Source organism: Setaria viridis, chromosome 7 (assembly GCF_005286985.2).
Source record: "Setaria viridis chromosome 7, Setaria_viridis_v4.0, whole genome shotgun sequence".
Lineage (NCBI taxonomy): Eukaryota > Viridiplantae > Streptophyta > Magnoliopsida > Poales > Poaceae > Setaria > Setaria viridis.
In genome coordinates this window covers 31,458,563-31,477,124 of record NC_048269.2, presented here as the reverse complement: position 1 = coordinate 31,477,124, position 18,562 = coordinate 31,458,563, and the positions used below count along the sequence as shown (strand labels likewise).

Genomic DNA, 18,562 nt, shown 5'->3' with positions numbered 1-18,562 from the left:
TAATTAATTTTATAATTAATTCATATTTAATCCTCCTAATTAAACTTCAAATATTTGCAACTTCGAATATTCGATGTGATGCCTCGGATCAAACACCCCTTTAGACGTCGAATTCCTGCACCACATGTTGGTGGCGGCCGCACGCTTGGCGTGGGCGCCAGGCCACGAACCAAGCAGCCCGGGCCCCGCGCAGACGCGGCGGAGCCGCCGCCGCAGCAACGCGGAGGACGACGCTGCCACGCTGGCAGGCGGCCCCCCTTGCTTATCCCCTCCGGCGGGCCCCGCCCTCTCCGCTCCTTGCGGGTTCCAAGGCCTCCGGCTCCACAGCATCACTCCCATCGCTCTCCCGATTGCATTCGCCCCAATCCAAACGGCCTCCCTCCATTAAAACCCCCTCCGCCACCACCACGTCCACCACCACCGCCCCAATTCCACGCCCGCGCGCTTGTGCCGCTCCACTTGTGCTAGTAGCCATGGGGACGTCGGGGTCCAAGGGCATCGACGGCGTGGGTGGCCTCGGCTCTCAGGCGGCGGGGGTCGGGGCGGCGGGCGGCGACGGGGAGGCGGGCGAGGGCGGTGGCGCCGCGGAGGCGTGGCACGGCGGGGCGCAGCTCTACGTGTCGCTCAAGATGGAAAACGCGCGGATCAGCGGCGACCTCGTCCCGCACGTCTACGGCTCCGAGCCCATCATCGGCTCCTGGGACCCCGCCCGCGCAGTACGCACGCATGGCAGCCGAATTCTTCTGCTCTGTTTGCTCCCGCTTCTAGTTTTCCTGCCGCGGGGAATGATTCGCGTTGCTGCTGTTTGGTTTTATGCAGCTCGCCATGGAGAGGGAGCTCGCGTCCATGTGGGAGCTCAGCTTCGTCGTCCCGCCGGACCATGGTGCGTTGCCTCTCGTGGCTGTCCTGTTCCACTAAGTTAACATCATGGATTTCAATTGGGCGTTAAGTTTCCTGTTCCTGTTCCCTAATTGTTTCATTACACTTTTTTGTAGTTTTGTTTGACCTTTTGAGTTCTCCATGGGCTCCTAGTAGATTTTAAACAATGGGTTCTGCTAACGTTTTTCCTTTGTCTTTTGTACCATTCTGATTCCCATTTGTTCGTTCATTGGGACAGACTTGTTTGATTCGACTAGAAACTGAAATGTCGAGCTATGATGCATATTGCTGCATGCATTGCTCTGAATATTTGAACCTGTGGATGTTACCGTAGAAACACTGGACTTCAATCGAGCAGAGTTGTTTGGTTCAATTAGAATCAGAAATGTCAATCTCTGATGCAAATTTCTCCATGCACTGTTCTGAATATTTCAACCTGTGGGTGTTGCTGTAGAAACGGTGGAGTTCAAATTCTTGCTGAAGCCCAAAGACACAGCAACCCCGTGCATCATTGAGGAAGGGCCAACGCGGCTCCTTACTGGAGGCATGCTTGAGGGCGATGTGAGGGTTGCACTTTTCAAGCTTAATGGAGATGATGAGGTGCTCGAGTTCAGGGTGTTCAACAAGGCGGACATCGTGTCACCGCTCGAACTCGCTGCGAGCTGGAGGGTGTACAAGGAGAACTTTCAACCCTCCAGAGTCCGGGGAATCCCTGATATCAGTATCAATGTCGCACCCACTCATGCAACTGAGGTGAGAGCATTTAATCTTGATGCTTAATGCTTCCCTGTGATGCTCTGTAAGTTGCATTTGGTTGCATAGTTCCATGTGATCCTTGTAAAACATTCTTAAACTGCTTTATCAATATTCTAGATTCTCTACAGCCATACAGGTAGAAGGGGTTATCTGCTTTTCCAAATGGCATCTTATTTGATAGTAAGAATGCTAGCAGGTTTATTACTTGGTTTTTCCTCCCATGCCTTTTGCCAAACCCTCTTGGTATTGTCTGTAACCTGAGACCTACAAAAACAATATCTCCTTATCATTTCCTCATCCTTTTCTAGTAATTATCCACACGCTCATTGCTGTAATTGCACACAGATGCCAAGCTAATCTGTAATGTGGTTTCTCACAGGTTGCTGTTTCCTGTCTTTCTACAGGAAGGATCAGCGGCTACTTTGGAACTTGACTTGGAGCATTATGTTGTTCCAGCCCCAACTGCACCACCAAATGAATACGCTGCAAACCTTACTGCGACTCCTGCATCCTTGATTCAAACTGGAGCATCGTGGACAAATGATATGCTTCTTAGTGATGGGATTCAGAGTCCAAGTACTGTTTCTGCGGATTTTGAAGGCTGTAATAACCTCAAAAAGGTTGGCTGTTAGCTGGAGAAGTTGGTGTAAAATATTTGTCTGTTAATGCATTCTATTGATATATTTTCTTTAGAACGGAAGTCCATATATTTAAGTCTCGTACATCAATTACAGAGGACCATACATTTTTCTTGAATTTCTTCGTTTTCCTTTCTCTTATTGGGAAATTTTAAGTTCTATACCTGAAATTTATCCTCCTACCACCATGGAACCAGTCTGGTCTTGGTTATCGTTTCATACAACATTTGTTCATATGTTTGATTCCTTTATGGTTGTATCACACGTTTCTTTTTTTTAACATAATTATATTCTGCTTTTCTGTAAATCAAAACAGAATTGAAAATTGACATATTTCTTTTGTAGAATATTGAGGCCTGGGCAACAGATTCTTCTAAAAAATTACAAGGTTCTGGACTCATTGAGTCAAAATCAGTTGGTACCTTTACACCACTGCAAAAGCCAGATGGTCAAAAGGGGCTGTTCATTGACAGGGGCGTTGGCTCTCCTAAGCTTCCAAAATCAGCCAGTGCATACTCCCTGGCATCTGGGCTTAGTTCAAAGGTCAGTATTCCCTCCATCCCAGAATATAGCTGTGTTTAGACTTTTTCAGACAGATTATGGAGGGTGATGAAAAGACTAAATTGTCCCTGTTTACTTGGTGGCTATCTTGCGTGTTAATCGTGACTTTGCGGCTGATTTAAGCAGTGCTGCATGCTTGAATGTGCCAGATTTCCTGCCGCATTTTCCTTGTGTCATCCTAATCAACACTAGCTGTGCACTTCCTACCGATGAGGGCGTAAATGTAGGAAGGACATTTTGGTCAGTTGACATTTAAAAAATAGAGTTGGAAGTCCAGATGTAGCTATATTTTGGGACAAAATTTGAATGCTAAACGTAGCTATATTCTGGGATGGAGAGAGTATTATTTATCCTTTACTAACAGTATATGTAGAAGGGATAGATAGTAGGCATGAATCTGCATATGCATAATGATATTGTAGTATTGGACTAATAGAGATAATATTTAGATGTCAATACCCATAGTTGTCCAGTTGAATTGATTAAACGGTTCTAGATGTGGTGTGAGAAATGTTTAAGAATGAGGTTTGTATTTTTCATCTTGACTATTGTTGACAATCTACAGACCATGCCAGAAGCAGCAGGAGCTGTTGCAGCTGCAGCTGTAGCTGATCGCTTACATGGGTCAAAGGAGGACCGGAAGCTGGCCATTGTTTTGGTAAATAGTTGAAATTGTGTGATAATTTAAACATTTTCATCTTGTATATAATCCCAGTGTTTAGTGTTTATTTGTGATCCTTTCGTCAACAAGACAAGTAAACTTTGCCTGTTGCATTTTTGCTACCTACCTGTCCTTTTTAGTGTTTGGATGGATTTAAACCGATGGGTTCCTATGGAAAACTAAATTGAATCCTGAGTAGTATTGTTAGTAGTATTGCACTGGTGGGTGGTTGTCAATAAGACGATCAACATGCTTTTAATTTTATGCTTTTTGCTGTTGGGTACAGGACTGAAGCATTGCCCTTTTAAGCATATATAAGTGCTTTTAATTCAGAGAACTAACAATCTAAATCTCCTTCAGTTGCAATCCCGAAACAGAACTTGCCAGCCCCCTTGACAAAGTATATTTGTCTTCCTGCTGAGCATAATGTCACCTTTGTGTTCAAAAACCCTTATCTGCCTGAACACATCCCAATATGTATTGAATGCTTGTTCCAGAAGATGGATCTCCTTCTGAATATATTTACTCCTAAATCAGGTTGGCTTGCCAGCTCGTGGTAAAACCTTCACTGCAGTTAAGCTTACAAGGTACCTTCGTTGGTTGGGTCATGAAACTAGACATTTCAATGTTGGGAAGGTAATGTTATTCTTACTCTGATAGACTAGCTTGCATAGTTAATATGTATACTTTTGTTGCTTGCAAAATTAACTGACCTTCCTTTTGTCGAAAATGTATGTGCAGTATCGCCGTCTGAAGCATGGAGCAAACCAGGTAACAACTATGATTTGCTGCAAGTTCCATTAGTGGAGCATATGTGATCTATGCTTTGCTAAATGTTATCATGGCAAAGAAAATGCGAGTCAAGTTTTTTCGCTATATTACTATACTTAAGTGTATTAAAGCCAATCATATTGTGGCTATTTATTCTTAGGTTCACTTTATTTCATGATTTACATTATGCTTGGAACACATTTTAATGGAATAACTTTAGCATGGGTGCAGCATGGATCTGGGATGGTTATAGGGTGGAAGTCACCATGTTGATATTTACCGTTACCATGATTAATGATGTTCTCATATTGGTTGACCCAGTTAATGTGTAGACTTTTAATTTTATGGACTTTTTAGGGCATAGCCACTCCCCTAATCTGAGTTTCAGGACATGCCGCTTCTATCTCTTATGGATGTGTGGTTCCAAGACCCTCATGTCATTGGCACATGAATGGCCTATCTTTATTTCTTTATACTTGCTTAGGGGAGTGGCAAATCCTCAAAACTACCTTATTTTAGTTATAGTACTTTCTACAATTGTTACTGTATGTTCTTTACATCTTTGGCTCTGATTATTGTCCCTTCTTGTGATTTCTGATAAGGCTACTATGCTTGCGCATATTCTACTTGTACATCTTGCTGGATTTTTCAATGCCGTTATTTGAGCCTATGTCAATAAACCTAATATCCTGTTCTAGAGTGATCTAACAGGTTTGTATTTTTGTTGATTCAGGCTGCAGATTTTTTCCGTGATGATAATCCTGAAGGTATTGAGGCACGTAATGAGGTTAGCACGCTTATTGACTACTATGCATTTTCCTAATTAGTAGTTCAAAATACTATTACATCCATTCAAAATAGGTGTCATCATAGACCATCTTCTGATTCACCAGTATATGCTCTTCTATGTTTTCAAGAAAGATGTCTTGCAATCTTTTCACTGGCCCCCTTTGAACAGCACTTTGGTAATCATAACTGGAACACAGTAGTTTTTCAGATTCCTGCTGGAATTGAACTGTATTCTCTGAAGGTGACGTGAAATTTCTCAAAACCTTCTTTGTTCTAAACTGGATATTAGGTAGGATTACCCTGGTAATTTTGAGCCACAAATCAATGGGTTAGGAATAGAAGTAGAATTTTATTAATGGCTTCTATAAAAACTTCTTGTAGGGTTTGAGTGCTTCAAGTCTGTATTTTATATCCAGTACAATGTGTCCCCTGCCTCTTTTTCAATTTAGTCACACTTTGCCATTAACTATAGTTTTATGACTTAGGGTTAGCTCCTAGATTCTTCTCATGAAGGTTCTACCATGGTCAGAATATCAAATTAGCATCCTACATTTTTAGAAGTCTAATGTGATTTTATGACAACCACCTTTAGAAGGAGAATATTAAAGCATAACTGTGTCTTTGTTTCAGTATATTACTTGCAACTTGCTACATTATTCTTCTGGCGTAAATTTTGCCAGGTGGCTGCTTTAGCAATGGAGGACATGATAGATTGGATGCATGGTGGAGGTCAGGTAAGTTAGCTTTGCATACTTGCATAGCCTGCTTGAAATAATAAAATGTTATACTCGATCTGACTAGATCAAGTTGTCTATAGGTCGGTATATTTGATGCAACAAACAGCACAAGAAAACGAAGACATATGCTAATGAAAATGGCTGAAGGTAACTGTAAGGTAATTGATAGATTAGCACTTGTATTCACATCAGTTATAAATCTTTTATATTTTCTTACTTAAATCTTGAGCTAAAATTATCTCATATATATGAAAGTCACTAGAATATAATGCTGCAATGTGTAAGTTTATCAAATAATTTAATGTGCATTGGTGCATTTGGTACATTGCCACCTTGCATTTGTAATCTTGATCTTCTCTCTTCCTGATTGAAGTCATTTTCTGCAGATTATATTTTTGGAGACAATATGTAATGATCCCAGAATAATTGAAACAAATATACGGCTGAAGATACAACAAAGTCCTGACTATGCTGACCAGTGAGTTTCCCAAAATTTACCCTTTCCTAGATAGAAGTTAAAAAAAAACTTGTGTCATATCATTAAAGAAGAGGAAAGAAACACATTTACAACCATACACCCAGACTCACACAAACTCAACCCTAACACCCCCACAATTTAGGATGAATTTCAGCCTGAATACTGTTAAAATTTTTGCAGGCCAGATTATGAAGCTGGACTGCAGGACTTCAAGGAACGCTTGACGAATTATGAGAAGGTTTCAACCATTTATGCTCTGTTGAAATGCTGCCTAAGTAGAATTCTTGAGTTTTGTGAACTATTTGGTCTTAAATGAAGTAGCATTCCTTTGTAGGTCTATGAGCCAGTGGGGGAAGGTTCTTACATCAAAATGATTGACATGGTAAAGGGGCAGGGTGGTCAGTTACAGGTAAGCTCTTCCATACCTTTGCATATTGTACAACACATGACTCAACATTAGGAATTTTGCATCCCTAGGTGGCAGAAGGATCAATGGTATGGGTACAAGTTTTATGTAATTGAATATCTCTGGAAACACTTGAACATGCATGTTATGTAAAATGAGGACTTATTTAGATAAGTTATTTACACAAAACAAGTCAATTTTTTTCATTGTATGTTTTCATTTTTTGAAACTTGAGATGCTATGTTTTGTTCAGTGATACTTCATTTGAAAATTCTTCTTTTATGATCTTTTACCCAGGTAAATAATATCAGTGGTTATCTCCCTGGGCGGATTGTCTTTTTCTTGGTATGTACCTTTAAGCTCATATACAATATATGATTGCTTGCTCTTTCTGAGTAGGCGTAATATCTGCATGTTCTAACAATGCACATATTTACTTTCTGTTTCAAGTTTATTTCCATTGGTGTATTCAAAATTAATTGATGGCACATCTTCTCGCACTATGCAACTGCAGGTGAACTCTCATCTTACACCACGGCCTATTTTGCTTACCAGGCATGGTGAGAGTTTACATAATGTAAGAGGACGAGTTGGTGGTGATTCAGTCCTAAGGTATGCTTTCCCTAAATTTCAACCTGATTCCTTCATATGATACTTTCCACACTTAGTATGCCATTTTGAGTTTGGCAAGTAAAATATTAAAATCCATGGTAATTTTTCAATTAGAAGTTTAGTTATTGCACCATAAAAAAAGCAGCATGTAAATGTATTGATCTTACAGGAATTATCTTGCTGTATTGAACTAATAATTCCTCTTTTAAATGGCTGACAATGGCGCTCAGTGAAGCTGGAGAGCTGTATGCAAATAAACTAGCCAACTTTATAGAAAAGCGGCTCAAATCTGAGAAAACAGCAACTGTAAGTAATTTCCCATGATTGAATGGTGGATTTAATCATCAGAACGTGGGCTGACAGAGGGAAATGTTTTAAATTTGTACTATCCAATTATTTAGATATGGACTAGCACCCTTCAGAGAACAATTTTGACAGCAAGTCCAATTATTGGATTCCCAAAGGTATTTGGTTAGATATTCCAGGAATCGTCTTTCAGAACTCTTGCAAGCTAGGCACATTGACATTGCTTGACTTTGTTGTTCATAGATACAATGGCGTGCTCTTGATGAGATCAATTCTGGAGTTTGTGATGGGATGACATATGAAGAGATAAAGAAAATTATGCCCGAGGAGTATGAGTACGTACGATAATTCTTTTCATTGGCACCGTGTAAATCCCTCAGTAGTTGTTTGTTCATCTGAGGTGTCAGACCTATCTGTTAATTTTTATTCGTGTCTTGTGCAAATTAAGCTAAGCTAAAATAAAATAAACAGTATATTTTTTACACTTTTGAGTTGCAAAACTTGCACTGTGGTACAGTACCTAATATCTGGATCTGAAGTCACCACTATGAACCCTTGTTGCAACCAGGTCACGCAGGAAGGACAAGCTTAGATATCGCTACCCTCGTGGAGAGTCTTACCTCGACGTGATACAGAGGTTAAAATTATAATGCATAATCATTCAGCCAAACTATCTATATGTTTCCCTGACTTTTCTGTACATCAAACTACGAAATTTTCAGTATTTTTGTAACTAAAGCCTAACTGCTGATGTCGTGATAACCCTCAGGTTGGAACCCGTCATCATCGAGCTAGAACGCCAGCAGGCACCAGTGGTGGTCATATCTCACCAGGTAAATTGCTACGGTTGCTGAAAGTTGGTGTGCAGGGACAGTGATTTCTGAACTACCTTTCCAATTGATTGATAGGCTGTACTGCGAGCACTATACGCATATTTCGCAGACAGGCCTTTGAGAGAAGTTCCAAACATAGAGGTGACAACATCTGATGTATTAACAGTGTACTAAGAAACAATAAAAAATGCTGCTAATTTGAACTAATACCATTTGTTCGTCGGCAGATGCCACTACATACCATAATCGAGATACAGATGGGAGTCACTGGTGTCGAAGAGAAGAGGTACAAGCTCATGGACTGAATTGTGAATACACATAAAGGCAGCAGGCTGGCTGTTTTGTATAGTCATACACAGCAAATATAGATAACACAAATACTGGAGTACAGTTACCCGATTTTTAACTTTGCCCAGACGGTGTTAAACCAAGTCCGTTGTAAATTTTATTGAAAATACGTATTTGATCATTGTAAAGGCAAACATATTACTAATAAGGAACTGTAAAAATAACACGCTTACTGCCACAACTGGCAAGTGAAGAATGCAGACAAACTTGAAATAAACAACTCCAGACCCTGTTCATAAGATATATGAGCAGCCAAATCAGTTGGTCATGTACTCCTGTGGCTGATGTCCTGACCAGTAAACCATCAGTGCTTGTCAATGTTTTTTAGTGCTTGTCAATTTTCTTTGAAAGAACGATGCACAAGATAGTGTGTTTCATTGGTATAGTAGAAAATAAGGACTGTATTCCTGGGAGGTTATAGATAGGAAAAAGGAAGAGAAAAGAAGAAACAACGAATGAGGACTGTATTCCTGGGAGGTTATAGATAGGAAAAAGGAAGAGAAAAGAAGAAACAACGAATAGCAGAAAATACAAGACTACAACCCTGAGAGGTCATAAGGAAGAGAAAAGAAGAAACAAAGAAAGACTCACTCGGTTGGATTAGGACATCAACACGGGTGACCACTCAACTCAAAGCCGCCACACCCGACTGGTTGGATTGAGGCGTCAACGTGGCCTCCCCACTTCACTCTCCACGACGGCACCCACCAACTTACACGCTCGTTTATTTGCCGAAACCTCCAGGCGTGGCCCTGTGTCAACAGGAAACCGATAGAAGCAGACTGCACCGCACCGAAAAGGCCACCGCCATGCGAGACCATCCGTTGTAGTGCCGCTGCAACACTACCCTCCACCTGATGGAGTGAAACCACCAAATCCGGGCCTCTCGCAGGTTGCCTCGCAGTCGCCATCATGATAATACAACGCCCGGGGGCCTCGCCACATCCACCGTTGGACTCCACCTCGCTCTCGTCGCCTCGAAGAAACATCGTACGCGGGGCCTCACCTCTCCCGCCACGGTACTCCACGTCACGGATTCGTTTCTTTTGTCGTCGTCAGAGTGGTGAGCAAAGTTGCCCCGCTCGTCCAGATTTCCATCGATCAACCAAGCCGCCACCGCAGGTCGACTTCGCCTCATTGCTTCGCCCACACAAAAGCCTCCACTGCCAAGTCAGCAAACCAGAGAAGTTGCTTGCGTTGTCTTCTGACGATGTACCACACCGGGTAGCCTAGCCAAACTGAGGAACCCGCCACAATTCGCTGCAAGCCTAGTTGTCCCTCGATGCCGTTGCCGCAAGCGCCGTCCACCGATGCAGTCCCACGCCGCACTAGCCATTGCCAAGCAATGCTAGCCGCCACAGTCCGCTGCAAGTAGCCAAAACCGACACCATGCGAGAACCCCTAGCCGCCGTCATAATTGCGATCGCCTCCACATAGCCTCGACAACACCCATCAAGCTTGCCACGTGGCAGAAATGCCACCACCAGCTGCTACCGCCCATGACCAATGGACCAGCAATGCCACCAACCGAGATGGGTCTCTAAAGACGACCTCCAAGGAGGACATGACGCCAATAGCGCCGCCGTCGCTGTCCATGGACTGGACAGGGTTTTCACCTAAAGTACCCCGTGCAGTAGGGTTATAGCTCAGACATGACGCCCTCAATAGGAAGAACGACGCCTTAGGGCGCCGCCGTCATCTCCACCAGCAAACACCAGTGAGGGCTTTCGCCCAAAGCATCCCAACCCCTCGTTGCACGCTCACGGCTCGGCACTCCCGAACTGCAGTCACATCACCCCATCTGAGCAGCATCGCCGCCGCACCTCCACGCACCACGCCATCGTACCTTCGCCTCCGCTTGCTTACCACCGCGTCCACCGAACCCCCACTCCTCACGGCCTCCTCCACTCCGCGCGAGCACCCACCAGTGCTCAGCCGCCTTCCTCTCCTGTCGCCGCCTCCGAAACTCCTCAACCGAGGAGAGGTGGCCCGACGACGCCTGCAGCACCACCTTGGTGCCACCAGTGCGCCCCTGCGCCAGGTGTGCCTACCGCGCCTCCATGGCGTCGCTAACACACCTTGCACAGGCCACCCCGGCTACGACACCACGCCGCCGCCGTTGAAAGCACAAGAGCTACCATGCCCCGACCTGTCGTGCACCCTACTTGGCCGCCATCACGGTGACGTCGTGCAACCACGCACTAGATCGGCCGCCCTCCGTCCGCCGCCGCTGGCCGGTCCTCTCCTTCCCCCACTCGGCGCCACCTCCCTCTGCTCCATGGGCCAGCCTCTGCGGGCCGTGCCGCTCAACCTCCTTCGCGTTGACGCCGTGGAGCCACACGCCGACCTCCGTCCGTATGCCGCCGCCGGTCGGTCCTCTCCTTCCCCCGCACGGAGCCTCCTCACCTCCACGTTGTTGCTGCCCCCCACGCTGTCGCCGTCGGCCCCGGCCACCACGGCCTTGACCTCCGCCGCCGCTTGGGCTCGTCGGTCCCCCCACCGGGCAACGAGGCAGAACCACCGCCCACCACACCAACACGTCGGCCCCCACCAAGCCCATCCCCGCGACGCCTGCGGCCGCCCACGCCGCCCTTCCATCTCGCTCTGCCGCCCGCTCCCCTCCAACGCCACCGGCGAGGCATCATCCTTGGCATCCCGATCGTCATCGCCCTCCTCCTCGTCGGCGGGCTGTCGCCCCCGTCATCGGCAGATCCACCCTCAAGGCCACCGAATCCGCACCCGCCGGTGCTGGATTCGACCGCCCACGCCGGCACCGCCATGGCCATCCTCTCCATTGACCAGGCGGCCGTGTCCGCCTGGACCCGAAGAGGGGGGGAAGAGCCACCCCGCCGCCGCCGTCATTGCGGCCGCTCGGGCTTCCGACGGACGGCTCGGCCGGCGGCGCGGCGAAGGGAGGAGGGAGAGGAGTGGAAGGTGGCGGTGGCAGTTGCCCGCTATCGCCCACGCGGGGCGACGTGAGGGGAGCTGCTTGCTCTAAGGCTTGTCATGGTTGTACTCTAATTAGACTTGTGCAACGACCTGCCAAACTCTGAACTGTCGAATGTCAAAAAAAAAAAAAAACTCTGAACTGCCATGTTCCTCCTGTGCCCATGTGAGGACACACGGCAGGCAGTTTTCTTGCTCCAGAAACCCTGCTCAAATGATGGCACGGCCGTCAACACTTCAGCAGCGTGCCAAAACTTCCCTCGATTCCATGCGGCATCCATGAACACTCCCTCTTGTCCTCGTCTTCCTGCAAGTATATAGCTAATACTTCTCAGTCCTCGCTCGCTGGTGTGATCAACTGATCATCATGTGTGCATGATTGAAGTCGGAGATTTGCATCGCCTGCACCGGCCATGTCATCGTCGTCGTCGTCGCTTGCTCGTTACGACGCCAACGTCCTGCTGGCCGCGGTGGCCGCGCTCTCCGGGGCGGTGGCCTTCGTCGCCGCGCTCCACCTCTACGCGCGGTGCCTCCTGCAGCGGCGCGTCGCCCTCGCGGAGGGCAACCCCCGCGTGCTCGTGCTGCGGCGCCCGCCGCCGGACGACTACGAGCTGGAGGTCGTCGTCCGCGCCGGTGGTCACGGCGCGTGCGGCCAGGGCGCCGCCGGGCTGGACGCTAAGACGCTGCGCGCGCTGCCGGTGTTCATGTGGGAATCGTCCAACGTCACCGCGGCGGAGCACGACGGGCAGTGCGCGGTGTGCCTGGGGGAGATGGAGGACGGCGAGCTGGGGAGGCTGCTCCCGGCGTGCAGCCACATGTTCCACGTTGAGTGCATCGACGCGTGGCTCGGGGTGAGCTCGACGTGCCCGGTGTGCCGGACGGTCGCGGCGGCGGCGGCTCTGGCTGCCACCGTGCCCGTGGCACCCGATGACTAGTATATACGCATGGTAAAAAAAATGTTTAGAAGGATGGCTGAAATGCTTTATCTGCCTTTCATTGTTTTTTTGAAGCAAATTGGCAGGAGCTCTGCCTAGAAATAGAGTTTAGTACTACAACATCACATGCCAAAGATGTTGGCATGGATTCTCCACTTAATAGACCGCCCGATAAAAATTAATTAGCTAGGGAATTGCTATATCACACCCGAGTGTTTTATCTATATCCCATATTCCCACACTCGAATTTTTTCGAACCCTTCTCTTCCCCTTCGTTTTCAACTCCGGTGAGCTTTTAGGGTTGGGGGGTTTGGGGGAGGGGGCTTACCTTTGTCCGGCGGACCTAGAGGGCGCTCCGAGCGGCAGGGTAGCGGTCGGTGGTGGTGGGAGAGACGGCGGCGAGGGCGCCGCCCGCCGGGCAGCGGTGGACCCCCGGTTGGGAGGTGGAGGCGGCGGGGGTGTGGAGCTTCAAGCGGTTAGCGTCGGCGGCGTCGGTGGGAGGCGACGGAGGCGGCGTTGCGCTGCCGAAGCCGGGAGGGGAGCCGTCGGCGGCGGGGGAGCACGACCGGATTCGAAGAAGAAGAAGATGGTGGAGATAGGGGCAATGCCAAGAAAGAGTTTAGCGCGGGGCCGTGGTGGAGGGCGGCTCCGACGGCGGCAGGCGGTGCGGCGTGGGGGCGAGCCGGCGGCCTGCAGGAGACGAGCGTCTGGTCTCCTCCAGCGAGCGGACGAGGGAGATGCTAAAGAGACAAGGAGGAAAGAGAAGGATTGATCTGAGCCATCGGGATCCTACGGACACAAAAATCGAGTGCAGGGGAGAGGTTCCAGCACTTGAGCGTGCGGTAGACAGTCCCATCAAATATGCCATGAAAAAAAATCACAAGTCATTAGAAGTTATAGCTTACAGCTCGAAATTCGCAAATCAGATGCAAAAAGTGTGCTCCGATCTTGCGGTGCCGCGTCGCCAACTTGCCGCCGTCCGGCTACCGGCTGGCTGCAGCCACCGCAACCGCCCGCCACTGATGAGCAGTGGAACGCAGTGGTGATGAGATATTGGGCAACAGGTGGAAGCATGGGCTGGTCGTGCCTCCTGGATCGAAGCAGAAATGGGCCTGGGCCATTGGGCTGCTAACCACCTACTCCTATAACTTGGGCCTCCACAGTTTCCACCCAAAAAGTCAAAGCAGCTCATCGCCTCTTCAAGTCGTCTCGTTTCCGTTACTCAGAAAAAAAAAAAAGTCGTCTCGTTTCCCTCCTACTCCAGCGAACTTCAACTCCAGCGCCGGCCCCGGCGCTCGATCCCCGCTAACCATGACGGGCTGACGGCAGTGGCTTCTTGCAAGTCGCAACGAACCCAATCCAGTCTCTCTACCAAGACACCCAACGAACTCTCGGAACTAGACGATCGATCGCACAACGGATTGCGCCGGATCCAACAAATTATTACCTTCGACGTCAGTCGCGTCGACGTTGGCTTGGAAATCCTTGATCAGGAGCCTGCACATCTCCACCTTCCCCGCCGCCGCGCCCAGGTTTAGCGGCCCGTGACGCTTGCTCCCCAGGTCGCCGACGGCCGCCACCGCCTCGTCCACGCCCTTCCCCGCCTTAACCAGCTTCATCGCCGACTCTGCAATCCGAAATCACCCCACCACCACAGGGAAGAAGAAAAGATTGAGCAGCATCAGATGGTCGATCCGTCAAACAAAACGCTCGCGGATGTGTTGGAGGTTTTGCGACCAATTACTCCTCGCGCGAGGGATGTAGCCGTCGAACGCCGCGCCGAGGAGATCCGCCACCGCGCGATCGACGTCGTCGCTGTCGGAGTGATCCGGCACTTGTGGCGGCTGGAGGTCCAGTTGCGGCGCAGGGATGACTTGCCGAAGGTGGAGAGGTCGTCGGGGATGGCGGCGGGTGAGCCCATGGCGGTGAGCTCCAGGAGAGCACCAAGCGGAGGAGGGTGACCGCGCGTGGAAGAAGGAAGGAATGCAGGGATCAATATGTATAGATTGCTTCTCACTAATGATGATCGAGTTATATAAGGTTGGTGCTGCAATGCAAGGCATGTCCACGTCGATTAATTGGGATTAAGGGCATGACAACCAGTGTTCATCTCTGAGAGCCTCAAATTTATCATACAGACATGTATATAGACATGTCATACAACTCACATATAAGGGTATGTCTCTGAACTGTTTAATACTTTGCATGCAGTTAGGATCAACTATAAATAAATTTTTGTATACCATCATGTGGCTATTTTATAGAAAATGTATCAAGGATAAATAAGAGCAACATGATTACAATATTTTTAAAAACCATCAATATAATAATTATATTTCATATAGATGCAACATCTTTTATCTAATTTCCTTTGTTTCCATAGCGTTGCCATATGTGCTCGATTAGATCCTTCTTGAGTTTCCTATGTGTTGGTCGAGCTTTGATAGTGGAATTTCTACGAAGTACCTCTGCGAAGGTATGATTAGGGTTGTTCTTGCACTAATTTAGCAAACAAAAATTAAATGACTAATCAATCAAACAGTAAGTTGCAGTGACAATCCAAAAATGAACACAAGTACTGCCAAGACTCCATTTCAACAGCAGAAAACAACTAAACCATAGGCAACTCTGTGTTGCTAGCATAAATCATACCAAACTTGTAGTCACAGATCTGAGTTTTGAGTGATTACCATGATCCAGGAGAAGAGGGATCGTTGCCGGCCGCATCAAACCAAGCTTGAGACGGTGAATGAGGGAACGGAAATCCATCTATGCTGGGGAAGCCACCAACGTTGGATCCATTAATGGAGGATGGCGCCGTCGCCGCGCCCTTGTCGACACCACCGGTGGTTGGACGGGTGCCTGCTGCCGCCGAGCCGCCACCACGTCCCAGAGAGCGGGCTGTCACCACTGAGCCGCCGCCACGACCTAGAGAGAGAGACGTCGACGCCGAGAAGCCACCGCGACCGAGGGTACGGGCTGGGGCCGCCGCCGCCGCATCCAACGCCAATGGTGTGGTCCCCTTCTTCTTCCTAGCTGCGGCCGCCATGGAGTTCGGAGGTGGAGATGGGGGCGGAATGAGGGAGCTGGGAGATATGGCGGGGAAGATGGATTGGGCGGGAGTTTGGAGATGGGGGCGGAATGGGGGAGCTGGGAGATATGGTGGGGAAGATGGATTGGGTGTGGAAAACTCCCGCGTGCGCCCAAATCTCCTGCCACCGTGCGCCTCCCGCGCGGGATCCGAGCGTGCCGTCGACTCTCGAAGACGAGGCCGTACAACGGAGCCACCGCCGTCGGTTCCGCCTCGGAGCATGGGAGATGCCCGTCGCCTCTCGAGGCGACGGGGCACGCGTCGCTCAGCTCGACGGGGGGCTTCATGAAAAATAACCTCGCGAAGAGACGAGAAAAAGACACCGTTGTACATGCCCTAAGGATTCTATATGCTAGAATTGAGGCGCTAATTACCTCTGTACTAGATTTCTTTTAAGGCTTTGACTCAAATAGGCTACGGAGGAATGCCAAGCAGCGGGAAGACTCGTTTTGTCAGGTAGGCATTAAATCCTATGCCACATCAGCAGTTTTGTTGACTTGCCAATCTAATTACGAGGAGAGAGAAGAAGGGAGTTTCCTCCCCATGAAATCCAGCTGGCACGGTTACATAGTCCCATAAAATCCAATGAAAGTTGCACTGAGAATGTTATAGTTTCATCGCATGACACAATTGATCATAACTCTATGCAAAAATTAATTGCTACATGTTGTCTATGAAACTGTGCAATGAAATTGTACACTAAAAGTGACAGTTTTATTTCATTAAAAAGATGGCATCACAATTTTAGTAACATGCGACGAAACCGTGCACTAAGACTAACCCTCAAATCAATTTCCATAAATCTCAGTTTAGCGGCGACTCCAACAAACAATTGAGTAATTAAATATGAGTATGTAAAAAACAGGAATTGGATTTGAGCATTTACTAGGTTGCAATAGTGGCTGCTTACCCGAATATACTCTTAGCGTTTGGAATGGCTTGTCGTAAAACGGTTTCAGCTTGGCGGACTGCAGATGTTGAGTGTTGCCGCTGTGGGAGGCAGAGACATTATTATTCAGGCTGCGGATTGCACTTGCACTCATGCTCTGTCCTCCCTCCATTCTCTTCCGACAGAACTCCCTTCATTTATATTTATAAGATGCGGTATTTATAAGATGTGGTATGATATAGCACGATCTTTTAACTAAATTTTGATCATTTATTTATCTTATATTATATTGTTTATGGCTATAAAATTATGATCATTGGAGAGTATGTTTGATTATAAATCCAACCACATCAAATTTACATGGAAAAAATAAAAATAATGTTGGCTAAATTATTGGTCAAAGATTGTAAACTTTGAATCTTGGTACGTGTGCTCTTACGTGTGCTCTAGCACAATGATCAAGGAAAACAATTCTGCCTATCATCCTACTTAGGCTATTCCCAATAGGGGGTTTCATCTCGTGGTTTCCAAGCGTGACATGTCATAAAAAAAAAAGTTTAAGTAGATGAATGAAACATTGTCTCCCAACATAGAGTTTCATTTCGCAGTTTCATAGGGTGGACATATCATTTAATTGCAAGGCATATGATTGGACGTGATGAGATGAGATGAAACTCTCTAGCCCCAATGCTAGTTTCATCAGGTTTCATAGTCTTAGAAGCAGTGTATACAGACTTTCATCTTGATGAAACTCCTTCCCTCTCTCTCCTCTTAAATTTTCTATCATGTCACCATATTAGCTTATGTGTCAATGTATTTAATGTGCATAAAACTCCTATAAAACTACCACTGGGAATAACCTTATCATCCATTTAATCAGACCATTAACTAGTCTTCATAAACAAATGATTTATTAAGGTCTAACTTCTTGATACCCATGTAGTCAATCTCGATTAAAAGAATGAAGAGTCACGTATCATATCCGAGACAACCAAAGTGGATGGATAGTTGGACTGAAATAAAATTATCAAAAGAATTTTCAGATTTGGAAATATACCTATTAAAAGAGAATGGAAGGTGTAGTGGCGATGAAGGTGAGGAACAGGGGAGGAAAGAAATGCAGACGGGACTTGAGAAAATTGAACACAGTTTCTCTTTGCCCAGTCAAACAGGGAGGGCAAAACAATTTTTCCACAAAACTCGTGCTAACAAAACTGCCCCCCTCTATTCCAAATTATCAGCTTTATCTCAAATCTAGAAAGATGAAAAATGGGGCCACATAAGCTATAAAGTTAGATACAAAGATTCCAGATTATGAGAATTACATGTTAGGATCTCATACAAATTATAAAAATGCAGAATCTAATTATAAAATTATTAGTACAAATGCGAGAAGAAAAGGTATCACCGTGGAAGACTCATCCAATTACTGTCTTGTCTTGCCTCACCTGATTTCGTTGGATAAGGCTAGCCTCGCCAATGGAGGCGAGCCAAATTAGCTCTCACTGGAACAAGGGAAAATCTCGAAAGCCTAGTTAACGAGGCAGCCAACAGAGGACCCAAACGTTACGAGGCTAAGTTACGAGCCTTGTTTAGCCAGGCCACGCGAGCGCTGGTAAGGGTACTAAAATGGACCCTAAGAATAAACCATATCTGTTGGCTTTGCTCTAAATTCATTGAGTAATTTTGGAGGAGAGCATAATTTGTTTTTGCCGCTAGTGAATCGAGAGAGTATTCGAAGAGGTCGCCAGCAGCCCAGCACCACGATCCATGGGCTGAGAGGACACAGAAGAAAGAGATGGACGAGGATGTCCTCCTTGTTGAAACTGCACAAAGCACATCAATTATTGCTTTAGAGTCATACTTTTTTTTTCTTCGCTACAAGTTTATATGACTATAAATGCATTCTGGAGGGAAGTTACACGT

The 18,562-nt window shown here is 47.0% G+C and overlaps 2 protein-coding genes across 2 annotated transcripts; both read left to right on the top strand.

The window, feature by feature from the left end:
* The first annotated feature begins 379 nt into the window (after window positions 1–379).
* Window positions 380–9,018, top strand: LOC117863861 (6-phosphofructo-2-kinase/fructose-2,6-bisphosphatase). Its single transcript, XM_034747732.2, has 23 exons — window positions 380–716; window positions 820–883; window positions 1,334–1,632; window positions 2,040–2,255; window positions 2,619–2,816; window positions 3,400–3,492; window positions 4,033–4,131; window positions 4,237–4,266; window positions 5,000–5,053; window positions 5,736–5,789; window positions 5,873–5,950; window positions 6,179–6,270; window positions 6,451–6,508; window positions 6,605–6,679; window positions 6,974–7,021; window positions 7,191–7,288; window positions 7,519–7,594; window positions 7,690–7,752; window positions 7,838–7,929; window positions 8,163–8,231; window positions 8,364–8,427; window positions 8,503–8,568; window positions 8,655–9,018. Exons 1-23 carry the CDS (start codon window positions 474–476, stop codon window positions 8,730–8,732), a joined length of 2,307 nt encoding a protein of 768 aa, XP_034603623.1. The 5' UTR covers window positions 380–473; the 3' UTR covers window positions 8,733–9,018.
* A 2,844-nt stretch (window positions 9,019–11,862) lies between these two features.
* LOC117863862 (E3 ubiquitin-protein ligase ATL41) lies at window positions 11,863–12,922 on the top strand. Its single transcript, XM_034747733.2, has one exon. The coding sequence runs from the start codon at window positions 12,135–12,137 to the stop codon at window positions 12,654–12,656; it is 522 nt and encodes a 173-aa protein (XP_034603624.1). The 5' UTR covers window positions 11,863–12,134; the 3' UTR covers window positions 12,657–12,922.
* Window positions 12,923–18,562: the final 5,640 nt, after the last annotated feature.

What these genes read in the sequence shown, in the direction of transcription:
- LOC117863861 (XM_034747732.2), top strand. Translation starts at nt 474, where the DNA reads ATGGGGACGTCGGGGTCCAAGGGCATCGACGGCGTGGGTGGCCTCGGC. An exon ending in GACATTTCAATGTTGGGAAG is followed by an intron (nt 4,132 to 4,236) that starts GTAATGTTATTC and finishes ATGTATGTGCAG; the next exon opens with TATCGCCGTCTGAAGCATGG. An exon ending in TGGTGGTCATATCTCACCAG is followed by an intron (nt 8,428 to 8,502) that starts GTAAATTGCTAC and finishes ATTGATTGATAG; the next exon opens with GCTGTACTGCGAGCACTATA.
- LOC117863862 (XM_034747733.2), top strand. Translation starts at nt 12,135, where the DNA reads ATGTCATCGTCGTCGTCGTCGCTTGCTCGTTACGACGCCAACGTCCTG.